At 39.0% G+C, this 24104-nt stretch overlaps 1 protein-coding gene across 1 annotated transcript in view; it reads left to right on the forward strand.

The window, feature by feature from the left end:
* Positions 1 to 24104, forward strand: part of SLC35F1 (solute carrier family 35 member F1) — a 210135-nt gene that overhangs the window by 180313 nt on the left and 5718 nt on the right. Inside the window, exons 6-7 of the mRNA XM_031066651.1 lie at positions 3488 to 3540; positions 8065 to 8219. Of these exons, the coding sequence (XP_030922511.1) occupies positions 3488 to 3540; positions 8065 to 8219 (208 nt within the window). The remainder of the gene's footprint in view (positions 1 to 3487; positions 3541 to 8064; positions 8220 to 24104) is intronic.

Consider the following 24104-nt stretch of genomic DNA (forward strand, 5'->3'; position numbering starts at 1 on the left):
GACATTTAAGAGCATATAGATGTGCCTAGTATCTTTGGCTAAAGCATTTTTTAATATGTTTGTGATTAAGCGGATACTAACATTCTGAGGACATCAGAGCAGTGCCCTTGTCTTGCTCTGTATGTGTAAACTGTCATGTTAATGTCTCGTACTCCAGAATTCAATTGTTGTGCCATTCCTCCCTTTTGACCCAAGCAGTTAGTCACAATTCAGGGTCTGTGAGCTGTTCTGCTGGTGAGAATCTGGTTTTGGAATAAGGCATCTTTGTATAAAGAAGAAACAACTGGAAGGAAACAATAAGAAACCATTTCTTTGATGAAAGCCCTAAGGTTTTTCTATTCAAACTTTGGCTCAGAAGTTCACTCCAACAGGTTTTTCTCTGCAGCTTTTTGCTGATGGTGCCTTTTGGGCACCTTTTGAAGACCCAACCACACTTAGTTCATACCTGTGCCTTTTTCTTGCCTTTACCTGTAATGAATAGGAGAAGTCACAGTTATATGTTCACAGAGATTTAATCTAACTAAATATAACACATATCAAAGAGAAGCCAATTCCTCATGTTAAATTTGCAGGCTCTTTCTTTGAAAAATTACTGGCCACTTTGGGTGCAATTGAGGACCTTTAGATCCTCTAAACTGAAGGAGTCTTAGACTGTAACATAAAATAAATACACATAATGCCTGTTGTACAGCAAAGGAGGAAGAGCTAAGGTATTGGGGAAACAGTGAATTAATGAGTTGGCTGATTATCCAGACATGGTGGAAAGAGTTTAGTATGTTGAGTATGACTAAAGCAGGGAGGAAGAATAAGAGATTAGTTTAGATTAGCATTAGGGGATGTCACAATTACCCAGCAAATGGAGATAAGGTTATCTGATGGAATCACATAATCATAGCATGGCCTAATTTCTAATGGCCCCCTGAAGGTCATCTGGTTCAAGCTCCTACTCAAAGCTAGCTCCAAAGTTACATCAGGCTGCTTTGGAACATGTTCAGTTATTTCTTGGTATCTCCAAGAATGGAACTGCCAATCATGCTGGACAACCTGTTCCAGTATTTGACAATTTTTTCCCTTGATATTTAATCAGTTTTCCACATTGCAATTTGTGTCCATTGTCATTCATCCTTTTGTTGTTCACCTCCAAGAAAAGTATGACTAGGTTGTCTGTAACTACTCATTGCATAGTTAAGATGGAAAATTTATGGTTGTGTCCTCCTTTCTCCCAGGTTAGCCTTCTCCATGCTAAGCAAACCGTGCTGTTTCAGCATCTCCTCTTACATCTTGCCTGACCATTGTGATGGAATTCCACTGTACTCCCTTCAATTTGTTATTGTCTGTCTTGTTCTGGACAGCCCATAATTGGATACAGGACTCTAGCTGCAGTCTCACAAATCACATCCTTCAGCTTTCTGGCCAGACCTTTACTGACACAGCTCAGGATGCTGTTGCCCTCCTCTGCTCCAGGGACACATTGCTGACTTGTGTCCAGGTTGATGTCCAGCAGCACTCTAAGGTTTATTGCCAGAAAACAATTTGTCTCCAGTGAGCTCCCAGCCTGTACTCTTTCATAGTGTCCCTCCACCCCAGTGCAGGAGTTAATACTTGCTTTTCTTCATGAAGTTTCTTCTCACCATTTTCTTTAGACAACATTGTACGTAGTCCACACATCTAGTCCATATCTCTTGAGTCTCAGAAGATCTTTAAGGAAATCATATTGGAAACCTTGCTAAAGTAACAGTAGGTTACACACGTAGTCTCATATATTCCCTCTCCTTTATTTACTGATCCAGTCATCTCATCATAGAAGGCAGTGTTCTTGAGAGCACTGCACTGGCTCTTCCCACTGGAACCATCTTCTTCATTTCCTGAGAATGGCTTCTGGGTAGATTTGTTCCATAATTTTCCCAAAGGTTAGTGTAAGACTGGCCAGGCTATACTTTTTATTCTATGTTAAACTGAAAGTTGCATTTGTCTGTCTTCAGTCATCAGGAACCTCCTCCAACTACCACAACCTTTCAAAATCATTGTGATTCCAATTCTTCAGTGCCTCTGGCATCACTAAATGGCCATTTCTGACAAAGTTTCTCTCACCCCTCTTTTTTCACAGATCATAAGGGATCACAAGCCATAGCATATTGTTTTATACATCTTTTGTATTGGCTAAACAATAGTATGAATGCAATGTTCCTACATTTAAGTTATGTGATTTTTTTTTTCCAGACCAAGAGATGTTGCAGTTTGTTTTCATTATATTCTTCAGGAATTACTGATAAAAGAGACATATACTGTATGCATGCAAAGACGCCTATAATTTAGTTATTTTGCAGAGAATATGGTCTTATTATTCTGTACACAGTATTAGATGTGCCTCACATCAGCAGCAAGCAAATTAAAATTTCCAGGATGCAACTCTTTAGACTAGATTAATCTGGAAGGTGCTGAGCTCCTGTAGTTGTACTATTATATTTGGTCTTCCACATGCCACCTTTCCTACCAGGTACTTTGTTTTTCAATCTGTATAATTCCATGTTTTATACTTGTTTAAAATAGTGTCCAGAACAGCGTACAGAGTTCTGCACAGCTGGATTTGTCTGGAAATCACACAGACAGGGAAAGCAGTTACCTGAGCAAAGACCGAGCTTGGGAGATATTTTATCTCCAAGGGTCTATTTGCCTGGATTGGGAAGAGCTGACTTGTTGCCACCTTAGAATTTTATGGATCTGTGACTTTGATGTTAATGTACAGTGCAAGATTTACAAGATACTGAGAGTGGACTTTTGCAGGTTTGCTCATCCTTTGCTTATTATCCTGACTTTCACTGCTGTGACTATTTGGTTTCTCTCAGTGTGTAACAAATCACAGTATGCTTCCCAAACCAGACTGTGATATATATTTATTTTATACTGCAGAGCTACTCTGAAGTGTGAATAACTCAGATATATTATTAATAATTAACATTCAAAAGGTTTCAGAATATTAAGTCAGAAAAGTACAAGATGACTGAACATTTAGGGGAATGGACATGTAGAGCAGGTATATAGAGAGCTGGAAATAAACCAGGGGAAATTGTATGCTATCACTTCTGATTACTGCCCTGAAGATCTTTCAAATACACAGGCACAGGAATAATGCCAGAGTAGATTAGTAGACTCTTGATTGCATTTGGTTCCTACAGAGATTTTTTTGTTGAAAGGTTATGTATGTTGTTTCGTCCGGCATTTGAATTCAGTGAGTGGAAGTAATTTAACTTCTGTTCCCTTACATCAATTTTTACCTTCTCTTCTCTTCTCTTCTCTTCTCTTCTCTTCTCTTCTCTTCTCTTCTCTTCTCTTCTCTTCTCTTCTCTTCTCTTCTCTTCTCTTCTCTTCTCTTCTCTTCTCTTCTCTTCTCTTCTCTTCTCTTCTCTTCTCTTCTCTTCTCTTCTCTTCTCTTCTCTTCTCTTCTCTTCTCTTCTCTTCTCTTCTCTTCTCTTCTCTTCTCTTCTCGTGCAATCATGGAACACAAAGAGCTGTTGAAAGTCCCCTGGGATTGGCAAATAGGTAAGAACACCCTTTACCTCATGGGAGATGGTTGCTGAAGGAGGTGTGGAGACAGCCAGCGTTTGGGGAGGCGGGCACAGAATTTCAGGGGAGCCAATGTTTGTGACTTTTCCACTGGTTACTACCAAAGGTTGAGCCTCATAACTGTTCTTAAACGATCTGTCCTCCATTGCTGTGTAATGCCTTCCTTGCACAATTAGGTTAAGCATATGAATGCTGTAAGATAGCCATTCAGACAGCTGTGAAGTAAAACAATAGTGGGGTTCCCGTTCTAAGATTCACTGGGGCACTGGGGAAATAAATGAGGCAGTCATTAAGAGCCAAACCTTTTCAATGAAAGCCAAGGAAAGAAAATTGAGCCTAACAAAATAACCTAAAAAAGCACTTGCAGTGCATATTATAGCCTCATAAATTCACTTCCAGGAGGAGCATTTCTGTATGGAAGTGTTTTAATTGCTTTCCAAATAGTCTTGGTGGAATAAAGCAGATGTGTCCTTTTAGACAAGTTTTGGGAGCATCGTGCCCAATGAAGCAGTTATGGTGTTCTGCCAAGCAGGGGATTGCATTTTCCCATTTCAGTTTGGAAGCTGAGTTTATGAGTCCCTTCTAATTAGTCCAATGAATTATTTGGTTTAAAAACAAATCGATATTTAGGGGAGACCCTATAATCACTCCTTCGCTGTTTATGACAATAGAAGAAATAAAAGAATACTAGTAGCATAGAGCTGATTGATTGCAGAGGATTAAAGCTTTGGCAATCCATTGACAGCAGCTCTTTACATAGTTTAATACTGAAAATCAAAATGACAACTCAGAAGTGTGCAAAACCGACTGATTATGTGGGGACTCCCTGAGGGGAGGGGATATTGTGGAATACAGTTGGTTTCTTTAAACTTAGTTCACAATTTCCTTTCATCATCTTAAACCTTGATAAATATAGCACATTTTTCACAAAACATTGCACCTAGAAATCTTGGAAATTTGATGGTTGAGCTGTAAAACTAAGTGACAAATCAATTTTAAGTATCCATGGAGAAACACACTCAACTGTGTACTAAAGTGTATTTGCCTTCTTTAATCTGAGATAGCGTAATTGCATCAGTGTTTGTTTATATTTCATGAGAAGGAGCTTCGGGACATAATTAATCTAGTACTGATGATACCAGTGGTCATAGCGAATTAATCTACTGTCCATGTAAATGTCATATATACTTCCATGAGATTTCTCTTCAAACTCAGTATCAGTGAAATGTGCTGTTAAAATAAGGTCTTACTTCATCTGTGATGCTGTCAAAATGTCCCTGAAAGTTGATTACTAATTGTGAAGAGTACTTATGCTTCACAAGGCTGAGATCATCTTAGCAAAAACATCATAGATATGAACTTGTTTTGTTAGCGCAATAATTGGAAATGTGGTGTAGTTGAACATGGATTAAATGGTGACAGTTCTGTAGTTCTTCCCTGGCTTCCACTGCACCTGGTGTACTTTCCATTGCATTGGCAGTGATACAAGATTGTCAAAAAGTGATTGACAAATCTGTATCAGGGAGTTCACAGCCTTGTCCTGAGTAGTTATCCACTGTGACAGACTCAAACCTGCAGTCCAGCAGAGTTAAATCATCAGCCTTCCGAGTGGTGGTGATAAAGTCACAGCAGGCAACCTAATAAATAAATCAAGGTGGCCTGTTTCCATCTGCCATAATTGTGCTTTTAAGACGAAATGAGCTACCTTTTAACTGATGCAAATGATTTTTGAATATTAAGATCTAAAGCCAATCTGTTATGTCTATCATGTTTAAAACAGGCTGTGTCCCTCCTGGTGTTAATTTTGGAAATTGCCCTGATACGTATCATCATCTTCACACTCAGTGTGAATCACTGTAGCTCTGTTTGTATCCTTGAAAGTTAAAGTATTAATACTGACAACCAGAGTGAAAGGAGGATGATTTTACAGTTTTGAGAGAGTGGTTTCATATGAGACCGTGACAAGTTTTATAGTGATAGATGAAATACTAACAAATAAATTCAGATCAGTTTTATTTAAGAGAAAAGCCAGTTTGTAGGTCCAAGGAAGTGTCCTTTGTTCCCGGGGGTTTGAATATTTCTGAATGGTCTTTGTTCCAAGGCAGTATGGAAAATCATAACTGATTCCATGTCATGTCAATTAAACATTTGCTTTTGGAGTAAAAGCACAGAGGCAACATTCGTACATCATTGCACCATGCAACATTCAACCACCTTGCTCAGGAACAAGACCAGAGGTTCTCAAGTCATGTTGGTCTCTGCCCTACTTGGGCTGTATTAGAGTGGTCCCTAGGGACAGATCCTGCCTATTTGTGTGAAGACAGCAAGTGTAAAGAGAAATGGAGAAATAGTGAGGGACTGGGGCTCGTTCAGCCTGTGGAAGAGAAGTTACCTGCAAGGAGGTTATCCAAAGGACAGAGCTGGTGCATGGCTCTGTCAGAGGTGCATGGCAGGAGGATGAGAGACAGCAGACAGAAGCTCAAATGACAGATTCAGACTGGATATAAGGAAAATCACCTTCACACTGAGGGCAGGTAGGCAGCAGAGCAGGTTGACCAGAGAGGTTCTGGAGTCTGCTGGGACTGCAGCACTAGAGGCGATTCCCAAGGATGCTATTTGCACTGCATGGGTACCTGAGGAGGCTGAGGCTTCAAGCTGTTGACTTAAATCATATTTTCAGTCTCAAAATTGGCCCTCTAAGAAGCATATATATCTGGAAATCATATTATGTTAATTTCATTTGTTTATTGTCACCACTAAATGCCACCCGACTGGTGGATATCGCATATATTTTGAAGCTGTAAATGAAATGCCACTATATATTCACCTCTGCTAGGATGGCTACAGTTTAAGCAATTTTCCACTGGAACTGAAATGCCCTTTGGAAAAGCAACCTGTGAAGCTGGCTGTCAAATAATGTGAACACCAAGGCAGTACCATAAAATTATACTGTAAGTTGAGTGAATAAACCAGCAAAGCTGTGTTAAATCCAGACAGCCAGAGACTTGGTGGACCAGCTGGTGATCTGCAGACTGTACTTTGACAATGCTGACTTCTGGTCCAGAATGTCTTTTGTGCCTGACCTGTGCTTCTTAAGCCTGGAAGAAAAGCTGGCTCAGTGCTCCTGTATGCAAAACAATTTCCCATTGACCAAAACTACACTCCACTTAGTGCAATTATTTGCCTGCTACAGAAGAGGCGCAGAGTTTAAATAAAGCAGCTTTCAAGCACTGCCCAAAACTTAATTCTGTTACCAGTATACAATGCACACCTTATAAATTTGCTACTTATGGGTAAAAGCAGTTTTTGCTATAATCGTCCGTATTCTGAATAAAAATTCAAAATTCCTTATCATGCCATAAAATGTATGGACACTGATAGTTTGTGTCTGCTACGTTTCAGTTGAATGTGCACTTCAGTTCATATGCTTCTAAAGGACTCAATCTGTCACAGCTGATTTTGTCCTTTAGACAGCTTTTCTAAAGAATTTTTAGCTAAACGGATCCACATGCAGATATATGGCCATTATATGGCTTTTTTATTTTATCCCTCCTAATCCCTTTCAGGACTTTGGCAATCAGATTTTCTACAACTTTTAGTCAATAACATGTTCTGAAGAGCTGTCATGAGTCTAAATTTAAGCTTAGGCACATATCAGCTGGGAATTCTGCAGCATACGGCAGGCTAAGAAATATCATTTGCATGAGAGTGGATGAGTAAAGTGTTTGCTCAGTTTTTTAACTTCATATTGATTAATTTGCCTTGGGATTTATCAAGTAATAACTGAAGCAATGAATTCTTTCCCAGTAAGTTATTTAGGTTTTTTAATTAATTTAGATTTTTACTGTAATGTATTTTTATTATATTAGTGTCTAACAATCTAATTTGTGTGAGGCACTCTGTAAACATGTAGCAGGAAAGAGTTTCAGCTCACAAGTTTTATTGAGGAAGGCAGACAAAAAGGAGTAGAGGAAGAGAAATGCAAAACTATGGAGTGATTTGTCAGTTTTGGTGGCAAAATAGGACTAAGACCTCTGACACTTGAGTGCTGTCCTCATGCATTCATCCATTTGCTCATTAACTTCTCTGAAAATTATGTTGCATTCATGTTTTGGGTCCATTCCCAGAAAACACTGTGTGCTCCACCCAACTCAGCTGAACTCACTTGGTGCTGGGGACATTCAGCTCCTGTGGAGGCTGGATTTGATACGTTCAAATGCATCATTATGTCCAAATCTGTGTTGGACAGGAACTAGTCACTGGTAGTATAAGACACCAACTTGAAACAACTCTGCTATTATGGAGACCCCAAAGGACCTCATGTCCAGTGTTGATATGGTTTTCACTCTCTATATATGTGTACATTATTAATTTGAATTTTTCTTTGAAAAAGCATTATTCTTTCTTTTCCGAAAAACACAACCTTTGGAAGAAGGTTGTCCCAATGAAGTCATTTCTGCAGGCTGTAAGGTCACTTTGCCTCTTGTTTCTCTTCTGCAGGCTTGCTGTACGTTGGCTTTAGTGCCTGTATGTTTGGCCTCTACAGCTTCATGCCAGTGGTCATAAAGAAAACCAGTGCTACTGCTGTCAACCTCTCCCTGCTCACGGCTGACCTGTACAGCCTCTTCTGTGGATTATTCCTCTTCCACTACAAGGTATGTGGAAATGAGGGATGTATTTGGGTAACAGCACTATGCCTCAAGAAACATCAGTCAAGGACAAGGAAACAAAAGAAGCCTCCAAGCTTTGCTAGATCTAAACAGTTAAAGTGCAAGTTGATTTTTTTACTTCAGGCTTCCTACACTAAAACAAACTTTATTTTATTATTTCTTTTCTGAGAGAGCTCATTTTATCTTTTTGTTATAAATTTTAAGATTTGAGTACCTGTTTTTCAGCCACTGTATCATTAATTTCACATTACTTATCAAAGGTTACCTTCAGCTGCTGTGAACAGACCTAATGTGGCAGCATGAAGGGAGGGACTCTTCCAAAATTCCCACAGACTTTTTTTTGCCTGGGAACAAGGTTGCTTCATTCATACTGATTCTGAATTCATAACTAAATTGTTCATAAATTACACCTTTCTCTTGGCCAGACCAGTGGCTTGCCTCTTATTGTAAATGCCAAAATGTGCAACATATATTTGTGTTGAAGTTAAACTGGCCTCCAAGGTCCCCTAATATTTAAAGCACCATGTGGAGGTGCCACAGGACCACATTTGACCTCTGGTTACAAGGAATGGCACTTCATTATTCACAAGTATCCCCCACCAGTGTCCATCCTGTGAAAATAACATTGCAGTGCTGGAAGCAATTGCTTTCTACCATCATTTTTTCATAGGAGGGAGGTTACTTGATAGCTAAATTGTGTTAGAAGTGTTAGGCAAAAGAAAGCCTTAAAATTCTGTGTCTAATCAACTCATATCAGATTTTGTTGTAGTAATAGTACCTGCATGACTCTGAATGTGACAGTGAAAGTTCAAAACTTCAGAGTTGAACACAAACTTGTTTGCCACTACTGTCTTTTATTTTGGTTTTGTGGCTTTGAGAATTTTGCAGGCACAAGAAAAGCAATGATAGAAACAAAAATTTGACTGAAAACACAATGTAGGGGTTGCCTGCTGCTTTGCATCTCTGTCTCATGGTGATATCATTTCTTTTTCTTTCTGTGTCATGCTTCAAACCCTAAGTGTTTGACATTAGGTGTTATCTGAAAACTGTGTGTATTACTTGATACACACAGATAAATATATTTAGAGGTGTTAGCCCACTGTTTCTGAGAAAAATTACTAAATTACACAATGAAAGACAAATGTTATTCTGAAAACAGTGGTAGTGGTGTACTAGCAAAATCAAACTCCAATAGAGGGAAATAATCAAAAGGCAGCAGAGGGTGAATAGCTCTGTGCCCAGCATTGCTCAAACCTAACAAAAAAGGCAATTTTGCAAACACAAACTCTAAAGTTCAGACACTTGAAAGGCAAAAGGTGAGTTAAAGATTTAATTTCTTCCTTGTGTCTGATGGATACATTCGCAGAGCCAAGAAGGCAGAATTTTCAGCTTTACTGACCCCCATCATTCTACAGTAAGTGCCTGTCAGCTCCCATCCATAATGGCATCTTGGTCTCTCTCCAAGACCTGTATGGAAAAAGTGCTCGAGAGTAGAAGGCTCAGAACGGGGCGGTTTTCTGGTTGAAAGCGTCCATCTCAACATGTGTCCTGGTAAACTGGTTGAGTTCCACATCTGAAGTAACTGATGGTCTCCTCTGCCCCTTGCTCTAATTGTTAGAAAACTGAAAGTCTCATCCTCCTGTGGTTACTGTATGTGTCATGCTGTTGCTTTCATAAACACTTACCAATTATTTAAACTTACCCAGTTTTTTTAGCTCCACTGCTGTCCTTGGAAGACCTTCAGAACATTACTTCTCCAACGGTTACAAACATCCTTATTTCCAGCATAAATTTACTTGTGCCTGGTTTTGGTCCATTCATCTTTCTACCAAGAGTATCCATTAGCAGCAAGAATGCCCTTCTCCATGGCATTTTGCCTCATTGCTACATCAGTAGTGAGGAATCATATTGTCTCTCAGCCTTCACTAATCAGAGCAAGTCCTTCTCTGCACCTCACCTGGTTGGATTTCATCCTCTCTGAGACAGCCCCTTCAGCTCAAGGTCCTGGTCCCTGCAGCACCTGGTGCAATGCTTTTTACTCTGTTTCTCTAGGAAGCCAGTTACCCCATAGATGGCAAACCAGCACTGGCATTTTTCATCACTGCATTTCTTTTGTAATTTATCCTCATCCTGTACTCCATACAACTCAGGTGTCTCTCCTTTCTTCTTCCCAGCTGAAGTGTTGAAAAGGAGAAGGCCTTTATAAGGGCTTTTTGAAAGGATCTTTTCCTGAAATGCAGCATCAACTTCTCAAGTTATGTCTCCTTTCACACCCTTCAAACTTACATTGCAGATGAAATTTGAAGAGAGAGGCTATATGCAAAGATCATGTCGATTTTCAAGTCCACTTAGTTATTTGGTTTCTTCTTTAGTTACCATGTTTTTATTCATAGTCAGATGACCTACTCCTTTTCTTTATGGTTTGCTATCAGGTATCATTTTATCTGAGGAAGCGGAACTGTGAAATGTGTGACTTGCACTCAATAATAAAGTCTAATATGTTGGCATGAAGTGACCAGAATTAATTCCCCTCCTAGGACTGTGTACACTTGCTTGTTTCCTAGCTTTTAAAGAGCTGTTTTGTTCCTACCCCAGCTGTACATCTCCTGCAGCTCCTTCTGCTTTTTTTCTGCACTGGCCAATGGGCACAGCCCCACTTCACTGGGAAGCAGATGGGTTTATGCTCAAGTAGGATCAACTGAGTGGTTTAGTGTCCCTTGCAGAATATCATTTTATGAGGCTTTCAAGAAACAGTTGTGATTTTTCCCTCTGCTGCTACTTTTATCACCAGACCGGTTTATTGCACCTATAGCAGTAGATCTATGAAAATCCATGGAAAATGCAGAAAATTAGTTTAACTGAGCTTTAGAGCTTTTGAAACCAAACTGAAGAGGAGATTGTCTTTGAAGTGTTTTGATTCATTAGCATTTCATTTTTATATAATACAGCCTTGCAAAATCATTGTATGCAGGACATGAGTGAGTTTATAAACAGCTGCATCTCTAGTCTTACCCTACATGCAGGCATCTTCTTAGCACACTGAACACTTCCCAGGCCCATGGAAGCTGGAAATGAGCCTGTTAACTTGACACAATTCTGGTGATATATGTGTAATTCAAAATGTCAATTTTTCAAGATTTTATAGTATTAAAATGTAAAAATATGTGGCTTTCAATTGGAGATAGATTACTAGATTGTAATGCATCATTCCTAAAAGTTCTTGCATCCCCCAAATAAAAGATGTCTTTTTAGTTCTTCTGTAATCAAAAACTGATTCAAATATTCCAGTGGATGGAGAAATGTGTCTGGCCTTTTTGGTAACTGAATATCCATCATTGCCATAGCATTTAAGTATACAACGCCATATCTTCAATTTTTTATTTTTTATTTTTATTTCTCACCATAATGAGATATGTTATACAATTTTTACGTTCAAAACCTTCCTACCTGGTCTGTTCTCATTTTACCTTCTTCTTTAGAGCAGGTAACAGGACTGTCCTTGGCCAGTCTTTGTAATGGATACATGTACACAAGTGGTGCTAAAAACTTCAGGGCCACCTCTCTGGGTGCACAGAGTTAGAACTTATAAATAAATGTGGGGGCATTTTTTTGTAGGAGTATTCTTTTTTACATTTTAGTCTCAGCCTTAGCTCTTTTGTTATGTGAACTTTTAGACTTTCTACTTTTCCTTTGCAAGCTCCATGTTGTCTTTACTCATTCTAAGCAAATTAGGTTCTCACTAAATAATCTAAGCAGTTTGTTTTATATTTTCCAGCAGCCAGAGCATGAATACTGATTGTGTTCTGGACCAGCAGGTTGAATCACACTATATTATATCATTACCTAGCTAGCCAAGCACAATCAATTATATTATGCCTTGGCAAATTCATTCATGACTTTATCCAAGATGCATCTATAAAAATTCAGAATTTCTGCATATAGTAGCAATTCATGTGTCTTGATTTAGAATCTCAGAGAGTACCTCTGACAAAGAACTTGGATAGACAGATAAACATGACACTCAAAACCTTCCAGGACCAGAAATCTGAAATTATGCTAGTTGAGACCTCCTTTGCTGATACTAAGTGATGTTTCTAAAAATTAGTTTTCAATGCTAATTCTAACAATATCCATCCAGTGGAAGAGAGCAAATGACAATCTTCCCATTACATCAAGAAGCAAGCCATGAAGACTGGGGTTTTTCCAGCTGGAGAAGAGAGGGTGAAGGTTGGGGGAAGGGGGTTCCTGGTTTTTTTTGGCCAGCACAGATCCTAAGCAATGCCTGTGAATTTGGGATTTACATAGGCTTCACTGTAGTTAAAATTTGACCCTTGCTAGAAATATGTATTGAAGTCAGTGTTAGTTTTTCTGCTGTCTTTGGTGCACTTCAGTTCATTTTCCTAAATTAGGAAAGCCTGCCACGCAAGGAGTAATCTTTAGAAAAATTCACAGTTTCATGACCATGCAGATGAAACCTTATTTTTGACCTTGACTCTATATGCTTCAGGCAGTCCTGGATTTTCTTGGAGCAGGATGGATACAAAGTCTGTGGTTTGATGGCAGGAGTTAAATAAAATTGGTTTGGTTTGGGGGAGGATTGTTTATTACTTTGATTTTTATTTGGCAGCCATCTGAAAGACTTTTCCCAAACCTCTGACCTAACTGAGAAAATACTCCAGTTTATGTTCTCACCTTTTTTTTTTTTTTAAATTTCTGTGAAAGTATTAGCTGAAGTCAGTAAGATCCTATTCTTTGTTTGCACTTGTTAGGGAACTAACACCTACCTATTTTAAACTTGACAGTGGTGCTGTCTGTGGTGCATCATTATTTCTAGGGAAGCAGGCAGTGCAGGCTAAAAAGCTGTTTTTTACACTATCACTTTCTCAGTCATATATTTAATGGTATTTTCCTGATGAAATTGAGTATGCAGGCTGCTGATCCATAAACTTCCTGTTTTAATGGAATTTAATCTCACAGGGCTTTTATCCTTGTGAATACCTCTAAGCCTGTGATAATAATGAGCGTAAGTCATATTACTAGTTAATTCTTTATGTCATTGGTAATGTGCAAAAAAAAACCCTATGTTCATGTTTCCTTTTCTTTTTCAAAATACTAAATTTCTTACAGTGGGAGTCCCTCTCAACAGCTCTGATCCCATGAAGCTCTACTGCCTTTCAGCTAAGCAGCATCATTTTGAAATTTCTTTAAATTTACTTATTTAATTGGTTAGCTATTTGAATTTCCTCCTCCAAATTCTAGTCAATTAGAAAATAGTTAGGTGTCTATATTTAAAGAGCTGCCTTGAGATGGAGAGGAGTTAAGTGTGTCTTTGGTCACATAGATGCCTGTGACAGAAAGGGCCCCATCCACTCACCCTTTTTGTGATGATGCAAGATGACATACAATAAAAAAGCTATGAAGTAAACTGACAGAAGAGAGTAGAAGCTGGAAAAAAAAAGTGTCTTCCACTAAGATGTTGCACAGCCTGACAGGTTTTTAACAACACAGCCTGGATATGAAAGCTTTTTCAAAATACTGCATCTTTAAATGTCTTCATTTCACAATGCTATCTTGCAATAGATTCATTAGTTGCAAAGCATGAATAGTGGAACATGGATACTCCCTCTTTGGAAGACATCAAGAAGGGTGTAAATGATGTGTCATTCATATTACTGAAGTTATGATAAAAGCTTTGATTTCAAATATATTTTTCAGACACTAGCTCATCTAAATGAAAAGATTTTTAGCTTGTTTTCAGTGCTTTTAGCTTGGGATTTTTTTTCATTTGGTCTCATGTTAAAAGACTGCACACAACAGAAATTATTGGAAGCTTTCTAGAAAAATGCATTTTTGTTGAAAATGCCCTATTGTCAAAATAGAAATGCTAAGTGAACACATCTTGATCTTGGAATACTCCATAGCAAACCCCATGCTCACTCCCTTTTTATTATGGGCAACTTCTGAACCACATCTTTCTACCTCTTAGTGTCACACCTTCCTGCATACCTCAAGTGTTAAAATGTAAAATTTATGGACTTAGTGAAAAAATTATTAGGGAATTGTTCAGAGGTCTCTTAAGTATACAACAAGAGTACATTGTGAAGTGCAGTTGTTACAATCTGAAGGAAATAAGTAGCTTTTAATTCCTACCCAGTATGAGAGCTTAAAGGTATTAGGGGAACTCTTCCTGTTACTGGAATTAATGATAAATCTTCAACAAAACCATATTGATTTTAAAGGTGCTGGTGAATGTGGGTTGGAAAAGGAAAGCTGGGGGATCACAGCAATAAAGATGGATAATATCAAAGAACCAGCAAATTGATTGCAAACTGCAGAGAGCAAAAAAATACTGTAGCAAATAACTACATTTTTCTTTATCACAAGAAAAAGTGCAGACAGAAAAAACGTAATGAAGCCATTCTATCTAAAGAGATGGATCTTACTGACAACATACTTTTTCTAAATGATGCTCTATGAATATGAAAGCAAAGACCAAGAGGCTAAGTTTTGTAATTACTTCTGGAGGAAAAAATCAGCATAAATAAAAACCTCAGCATTTCCCAAGACAAGCGTATTTTGAAGACAAGGGAGTACAATGAATGTGTTGAGTTACGTATCTCAGCAATAATTTGCAACCCAGGAGAGAAACAAAAAAAAAAGTAATGAATTAGCAAGGCAGCAGTTGCATTCAAAAGCTTAAACAAGGTTCGGCTACTGAAAATACACAAGAATTTTGAAATTTTGAAATTATGATTCTTTGAACTGGTTGCTATTTTCACCTTTGTATAGGGAAACAAAGACTAGAAGTTCCTCAGAGGTAGACAGAATCATCTTTGAAGGAAAATGCTAAGGATTAAATGCAATGATTTCATTATCAATTTGTTATGGAACTGAGTAAACTCTATTTCAAAAAGTGATCAGAAAATAAGGTAGAATATTTAGGAAGTGTGCAAAGAATTATGTGTGGCCTACAAGTTATGCCATGGTCTATGAGCTGCCAGGAAGGAACATAAAATCTGTTTTGGTATATAACTGAAGTGCTTATTCCAGTTGTGCCTCCTACCAGCCACATCAGTGAGTGCTATTGGCATACAGGGCTAAAACATCCACATCAGCCTCTCTTTCCAACCAGAATGGAGGATCAACACACCAAAGAAATCAGTTAGAAAACATCACTTTTACATGCTTTCAATCTAAGCAGTGGAGTATTTTATTAGCTTCTATAACATCTAAAAAAACATCTTCTTTTGTCTAAACTCCCCCTTCCCACTAAACTGGAAGCTTTCAAACCCATGATATGGGATCGATGCTTGACATCAGCACTGCTGACAAGCAATTTTATTAGCTGGACTAAGCTTCTGGAAGTATTCCCACCACATACATGAGTTAAGTTTAGCAAGGAACACTGTTAAAAAGGCTCATAATGGATCTGAAGGAGATTTTTAATAGCTTTAACTTATAGTAATATGAATTTTACATCTTAAAGACACAAGGAAAACTTCTAAGGGAGAACTCCAAATTCAACTGGATAAAAAAACTGTTTAAAAAATGTTAGAAATAAACAGAAAACAAGGAATCACAAAAGAAAACTAATACTGTGCAGGTAAAAAAAGAGAATGAGTGAAGTCTAATTATTGTAAAAGATAAACCAAACTTGGCAATGAAGAAGAAAGTGAAACAAGCAGTAAAAAGTTCTTGTATATTAAGAGAAGAAATAGTTTTGCTGGGACAAAGTGTAAGGACAATGGAGGCAGAAATTAAACAACCTTTCACTTGGCACCAAAACAAAATTGGGACCTTCTGTTATATTCAGTAAGGATGAGAATTAAATGTGAAGACAATGCACCATCTTTAATAGAAATTGAAATTACTATGTTAGAAGTAGAAACAGAATGCAATAATCTGAGTGCTTCAAATTTGATATGGAGTAGACAATAAAATCAAAAGTAGACATAATTAAGAACATGGAGATAAATGGAAAATTGGATGAAATGCAAGCTTGTTCACACAAGACAGATAATCCTGTCTAAATCTGATGCCTGTCCGATAATTTAACAGATTTTTATAGGGAAAGTCAAATGGTAGATCTAATGTGCAAGGCTTTTGAACAGTGGAGCCCAGAAAATTATCAGCTAAAGAACAGGATTATTGATGTAAAGATTGGAAGGTTGTTGAGGAACTGGCTAATGAGGATAAAGGACAAGGCAATGTGCTGAGAGAGAAACAGCATGCTCAAAGGAACTCGCTGATGGAGGTCCCAAAGAGTTGGTCTGAAGACCAGCCTTGTGTAGTGACTGTAGTAATAGATTTGGCACCCTCAGTAGGAAGAAGAATTAGAATAATCAGGCAACTAGAACTGGCTGACATTGAGAAATGCTGTGAAGCACAAAGTGCGAGGCAGTGTCTGTGGCAACAGATGGGAAGAATTTGAGCACGGTCGTGACAAAGCTGTTTCCAAATGAGTCTGTCTAGGTATTTCTGGTATTGATGAAGAAGTGCTAATGCCATAGGACAGGACAACTTACCATCTCAGCGACAGCACTTCTCTAGCTGTAGCTATAGGGTTTTTTTCTGTCAGCTTGAGAGCACCAAACAGAGCTTTTCTCTTACCTGCTCCAAAGCCTCGACAGAGTAACCATATGGCCCCTAGCAAAGTACTGAATATGCAGATCCCTAAAAAAATCTTTATTGTATGTAACATAGCTTTGATGGGTTGGGAGGGACTGTGGAACCTTAACATATGTGAATTAATCTAGAAATTTACAGGGAGAAAATGAGAATTATTTGATCTAATGATACAAGAACATATGGCTGGAAACTGAGAATGTACAGAAATTAGGGGGATTTTTTTTGCTATCATAGCAGGGAGGTTCCAGGATCATTTCAAATAGGTTAGTGGGAAGTGAAAAAAATCCCTAATAATGCTTGCATGAGACGGATTTGCCAGATGGAATATGTCATCTGACTGTAAGCAGTAATGAGGGGTTGGATTCAACAGCTTAGGACATGCTCTCCACTCTGATTCCCTCATGCACCTGCCTTGAGAGCTGACTCAATTGAGAGCTCTTGGAGCTGCTGAAGTTTGGCCTCTCATTGCCAGCAGCAAATGTGCCACACTACAAAGAACCCTGACATGAAGCAGCCATGTCACACTCCCTCCAGACAGCTGGCCTGGTCACTCATCCTGAGGGTAACTGCAGCTGCATAGTCCTTGTTTCTCAGGGTAGGAGTGCCCCCCATTTGCATTGCCAGGAGAAAAGAACACCTTTTGGGAAGGAATTTCTACAGAAATGTATTGCTAGATTCAGCAGAAAAATGTAAACAAAGAATCCAAGATGAATCAGTTATTGTAACTGTGGTTTTGAACGCACTGAGCACAATTAGCCTCATGTACAGTAACAGAGAATCATTACAGCAGACAGCTGCTGCTATATTAAATACTTGCATACAAACCCAAAAGGACACATGGCAACTGGCAGCTGATAGAAAAAACCAACAAAGAATACTGAAAGGTAAAAGTGGAGAGGGAAAATTGATTTTATAAGCTTTTCTGTTGTGCTCCTCCTTTTTGTATTAACATCTGAAAGGATAGGTCCTTTACCACTTTCTTGCCAAGTAATTGATATAAAATAACCAGAAATGAAGCCCCTTTATGCCATAGTAATGATGCTCACAGGAAATTAGAGAAATGTAATAGAAGTGTTTTAACTACACATAAAAATCTCTTTCCTGCATAGATAAGATTAAAACAGATTGCAGGACTCATTCTACCTTGCGCTTTTTAATTAGACAGACTGCTGGTACCGCAGGGGTACTGAACACAGGCTCCTTTTTCCTCCGCATCTGATGTCAGAGGCAACAAAGGGAAAAAGAAGAGAAAGCAGTGTTCCCATCTCTCCTGGCACCCAGGAAGTGAAGATAAGCCATTTCACACAACCATTTTGCCCTATCAGGCATGTATTTAGAAATGACAGGCTATTATTATTTTTTTCTGAGGATGTCATTTGAGAAGCATGAAATCGTGCAGCTTTGTGCAAAATCAGTATTTGCCTTACAGCTGCCTATGTCAAGCTCAGATATTTTTCCCAAAATGCTATTAGTTTTCTCCATAAGTTTGTTTCATTCCACCCATGAATTCCAGGAAATCTATTAAGTTTCCTAAAACTTTAATAGAATTCGTGGTGACAGTTTTCCAGTAAACCCTCCTCATTTTTTTCTCTTGTAGATAATCTCAGCATCCAAAAGGTAAGAAATTTCGCTTAGGTGTTTCCCACTGACCGCTGCCTTACCACCAGCAAATATCATTCAAGAACTGAAAAAGATGGTACTGCTGTATGACAGAAAGCATAGATAAGTATGTTTTACATGAGTAAAACATGCAAGCAGTAGAACAGAATCAAGTGGAAAATACAGAAAATGTGTCATCTGGTTCCTTGTCATCACGGTTTCTATGCAACACTTGCAATTCAGCATAAGCCATAGTAATGGGCAGCATTTCATCTGAGTTAGGTCATATTGAGAGTGCAAGCAAGCATCAGGAATTGAGAAGTATGGCCTTTCTGCCATGCATGAAATGACAGGAAAAACTTCCTTTGGCTTCTTTGTTTTCACCAAATGGCAACAAAGGCAGTGTCAGGTTTTCGCTGTTGTTCAGGCAAGCCAGAAACTTCTTGCTTTGGGTTCTGCTGGCATGAGTGATGTGTTGAGACAAACCTCCTTCATTCAGTGATGATCAAAGATATGGAGTAACTAGCTACACACTCCACTTTTCATCCCAGTTGTGTTCAGAGAGCAAGATAGGACTTCAAGTCATCACTTAAGACTTTATCCTCATGGTTTGCCTAAGAAATAGCTGGAGGTCATTTAAGTGTGAAGATAAGGCAATTCTGCTGGTAGTGGACAGACTTGCTGTCCAGAAGTTATCGTCATTACTGAAGCTGTCCAGCGCCCCTTGGTGCCCTTCTCAGCAAGAGAGCCAACATTTCTGCTCAGACATTCCAGCTTCTGCACTTGGTGAGCAGGGAAGGCGCTCTAAACCATACCTCAGTGGTTTGGGTCTCTTTGGAGATTTCTTAAAAACTGGGAGATCTGGCAGGACACATAAAGGTTCAGGTGGATTTTTTTTTTTTCCATTTCAATGCAGTCTGAAAAACTCACAGCAGCCCTTATGGTGTGTGGTGCCAATTGGGGTTACAAAATACAGTGTTTCACTGTTGGGGGTTGTTTCAGTTTCTGCTGACGGGCAGATCGAGCTCTGAATCCCAAAGAGGTATCTTCCTCATAGGCTGGGACAAGAATAGTCAGCAGCAGTTTAAGTCACAGTGCTGATCCAAGACAGACTCAGTCAGATCCTCCTGGGTGTGATCCAAGGCGGTGGCCAAAGAGCGCTGCGAGCCGTGGCTGGGATGCTGGCTCCTGTTACTATTAATAGAGTAATATGGCTGCAGCATCCAGCCAGGCAAGTGAAAGCACTGTGTGAACTCCTAGCTCTCAGAGCCCTCAGCCTTCTGGTGCTGCTGCTGGCTGGAGAGTGTGTGCATCCCACAGTGCAAGTTCTGCACTTGGTCACGGTGAGCTTCATTTGCTATGTTGGAGGCGAAAATAGAAAATTGTAGAAAGAAGCTCAGCCTCTCGATCAATTTATCAAACAGAGTGGAAATGTCTGTTTGCTATATAAAAGATAATGAGAGAAATTCGGTTTTAACTCCCTTCACTCAGCCTGCTCAGGTATTCATGTGTGAAATTACCCAGGGGAAAAAGCCATAAGTCAGTGAAAGAACACCTACTGGCCTTAGCTTTGATGGGCTGTGCAGCGTATGCTACAAACTGAATCAATCTGGAAAGCAGAGTTTACTGCACTGCACAGACCCACTGATGGGAAGGAAGAAGGTGGTGGAACTGGAGAGCATGGATGGTGCCAGCAGAAATATAGAACTAGATTAATTCCACTGATATGTACATTTTTACCCCTCTTCATCAGTGTGGTTCTGAGAAGGTCACTTTTCTCTGAGATTTAAAACTTGAATTAATGGACCTGATTTCTTTATTCATTTATGCCAAAATGTGGAGAACTGCCAGATGAGGTAGAGAAAAGGGTAGTTATTCAATTTCATACTTTACCACTGAATATGTGAAACATGACAATTATAAATTTTCAGTTGGTACTTGAATAACAAAAAAAAACCTTTTTAAAGACTTGAAAAGCACAGTTGAGTTGCCATAGGCAAGGAGCTAGGGTTCATACTACCTAAAGAGATTCAATGTGTGGCTGCTGTTTTGAAATACAAATGGAGTGCTGGAGTGCTGCAGCTCAAACAGTCTGCTCCTGCAACTATTTCCAGTTCAATGGACTGAGTAAAACAGAATTAGCATTTTCATAACCATTGCAATAATGTTCAAGATCATTATCATGATGGCTGAGCAAAACCCCAAAAATAGCAAATCGTTGAATTTCTTTGTCTGCATGGGCTTTTCTGCAGACTCACATCTGTCTCATTTTGTCACTCTGGATACTGTTTTGCTGTGGTGTCAGTGGTAACATGGACATGGACATCTGTGATAGCCAGAACTACTTGTCTGCAGATTCCCTCTGCAGGAGTCAGTCAACACAGCCTTTCCTAGATGTGATTTTTCCATGCTGATTTTTCCATGTGATTTTTCCATGCATGTTTCTTTGGGCTTTCCTTTCTATATTCATGACCTGCATACTGAAGAATGGCTTGTTCTCTCCGGACCAAAGCATGAATCTACTACCTTCTAAATAGTTTTTCTTTCTATTTTTTTCTTCTCCTGTTACTGTCTAATCACTGTTCAAGACAATGAAATCAGATGCACTCATTTCCCTGTTAAGAAGCTTCCTTTTCTCCCACCTTTCCAAGTGGATTACTTTAAAGCATAAGAGTCTCAGGAGGAAATGGTAGAAGCATTTTACCTGTAGTGATTTCAGGATATATGAAAGACAAGTTTCACATGGACAGACAGTAAAAAGTAGAGGATAAAAACCAGTAGGGAGTAAATTTTGAACGGTTTAATAGTTTATTCTGAATTTTTAAAAATACTAAATTTTCAGGTGCCTTTATATTAATCTTCTTTATTTTAGGAACCTTGTGACGCTTGACTTACTCACAATTTTGATTCGCTTGCCACAAAAATGCTATATATATAAGCTAAATCTTGTTTTGTGAACTTCATCTACACTTGTATGTGGCACTGCAGATATGTTTGGATTCTTTTCTTTTTTAGAGTCAAAGACTTTGTGCATAGGTAACAGAAGGAGTAATTTCACCTTACATTTGCTGTGATAGCTGGAGCTTGCTGCTGCAGTGGTTTTCCTGGTGGGGTTCTGCAGTTCCACACTCTGGAGTGATGCCCCTATTCCTGCAGCCAAGCCACCAGCTTCCATAAGCTCATCAGCTGAACCTGACTGAGCAGATCCATTCAAGTACTGCGTTCCTAATGAACAACTCAGATAAACGCCAGAACTGTCCACTCACCACAATCTGTGCTTGTTTTGATAGGCTGACAAAATCTTGTTAATATATTTGTCTAGGTTTTGTGTTGTGTGTTTATCTTCAAATTGACAGGCACCAAAGTTGTGCCTTTTACATGCTGAAAGGTAGTGTTAGTTTAATGTAGGCTATTTTTACCACAGGTACTAAATGGTGCCTAGAGAAGATTTTTTTCGTGTTTTCATAATTTTTTAACATTTATGAATATCATTGTATGATCTATATTGAATACTATCAATTGGGGAAGCATTTATAGACACGCAGAGGTCAGAGCAGAGTAGACATGATCAGATCTGTAGAGTTGATTTAACTATTTGATTTGACTGGCAAAAAAGCTTTGGCAGATGCTTTTCATGTCAGTGATGAAATCTGAAATGTTGTAAGTAAGGCACTTTTCCTGCAAAGGAACATTCTGCCTTCTCAGAAGATCCCTATTCCCCATTTTTATTCTGTAAACTCATCTTTATTCAGTAACCAAGTGCTATTATCTCTTTTAAATGTGTAAGAAACTGAGGATCATCTAAAATCATTGTGATTCACAAAATAAATTCACAGGTTGAAAATCAAATCCAGGGACTCAAGACTGTTAGATCATTGACCCCACCACAAAGTCACCTGGTCTCTCAATAAGCTTCATGGATGAGCAAGTTTACGTATGTAATACATATGTACCTATAAATGTAGATACGAAATCCACAGTAAAACTGTTTAATGATATGGAAACATGGGTTGACTTTTAGTCTGTTTAGGGTGTGTGACACTCATTAGCTAGTTTGAGCTAACCAGTTTCTCTTCACCATGTTACTCTTTGAGCAGCTATCCTGGAAGGAAGCATTTGGGGAGACATACAAATCTGGATATTTTAAAAATATTTTTTCTTAGAGGAAATATGTTCTCTGTAGAAAGAGATAATTCAGTAAAATGAAGCACAGTATCATTCTCAAGTAGCTTTTTAGGCAGAGAGAGGAATTACACACTTCCCAAGAACCTACAGTTTGGTACTGCAGTTGCATGGAGAGTGGTAATGAAAAGTAATCCTCCCTCACTTCATTTCTTAGAAATGGCTCTTTCCTCTGGTTTTGAATGTGTTTCTTTTTCCTGCCTATTAATAGCAAATCTCAGTAGATGAGGTTTGCAGATGAATATTAAAAAATCTCTAAAACCTTCGTGGTAGTAGAGTGTGCCTGGAAATCTTATCTTCCATAAATTGCAGATTTCAGCTAGAGTCTGAGTAGCATAGTACAGGGAACAACAAATTTTGTATTTGGGGAACTAAGTCTGCGTCTTTCCATTGCACTGATGGATTCACTGCTGTTTTAATAGGAGGAAAATACCCATTTATTTCAAAGGGGTTTGGATCAGTCTGACAGGGTATTGACAAAACCCAGAGATTTGCCATGTACTTCAGTATATATTCCTATATTAACCTCACTACCTTTCTACTTCAGTGTTGCAGAGAGCTGCTGCAACAAATGAATTCAGTCTGAACCTTGTTTCTAAGGAAGGTAAAAAGGAAGGAATTGTCATAGGACTGTCGGACTCCAGGTCTCTTTGAACTAGCTGTGCACAGATACCAAAGACAAATGTTTCACAGATGTTTGTTTAGATTTCCCCAAGCTTGCCCAAAGCCCTTCCCCCAGGCTGGAGAGCTGCCATGAGGGAGGACACTACCATGCAAAGAATATTGTCAGCCAAAAGAACCCACTGGCAGGAAGCCTCTGAGAGAGGAATGAGAGGTATGGCCAGGAGAAAGGGGATATGGTAGAGCTGGAGCCATGAACCAAAGCAAAAATGAATTGATTTTGTCTGGATGGTTCCTAGAACAAGAAAAAAAGCACATTTAGCTGCTGGAAGCTCCACAGATTCCTGACAGCAGGACACAAGGCAATCACAGATCTGGCTGGCACTCTGGCTATGCAGTGGGCCAAACCAATTGTCTGGCTGGGGTGAGAAAATCAAGCATAAGGTGGGAATAAGGGACAGTGGGAAACTAGGGATGGGAAACTAGATGCATTTGGCTCCTGAGATTTTTTTGAGCTTAGTCAGCTTCACTGCTGCCAAGTGATGCTCAAGTTCAAATACAAAGTGAAAGAGGGGAACAAAGCACTGAGAACAAAATTGTACTGAAAATGGAGGGGGAGAAATCAACCAGAAACTTGAAATTATTGACTTGTGTTTGATTGCCACGTGGGGGAGATGTAAGCTAAACCATCCTGTCAGAGCTGTGGCACACAGAAGGAATCCTTCAGCAGATGCTGGGTGAGGCTCAACAGGTCAACAGTGTCTCTGTGACTCTGGGACAGCTGGGTGGTTTCATCAAATTGTGCTGCCAGACAACATGTGAGGGCCTGGTCGCATACAT

This window comes from Geospiza fortis, unplaced genomic scaffold, assembly GCF_000277835.1.
Source record: "Geospiza fortis unplaced genomic scaffold, GeoFor_1.0 scaffold98, whole genome shotgun sequence".
Lineage (NCBI taxonomy): Eukaryota > Metazoa > Chordata > Aves > Passeriformes > Thraupidae > Geospiza > Geospiza fortis.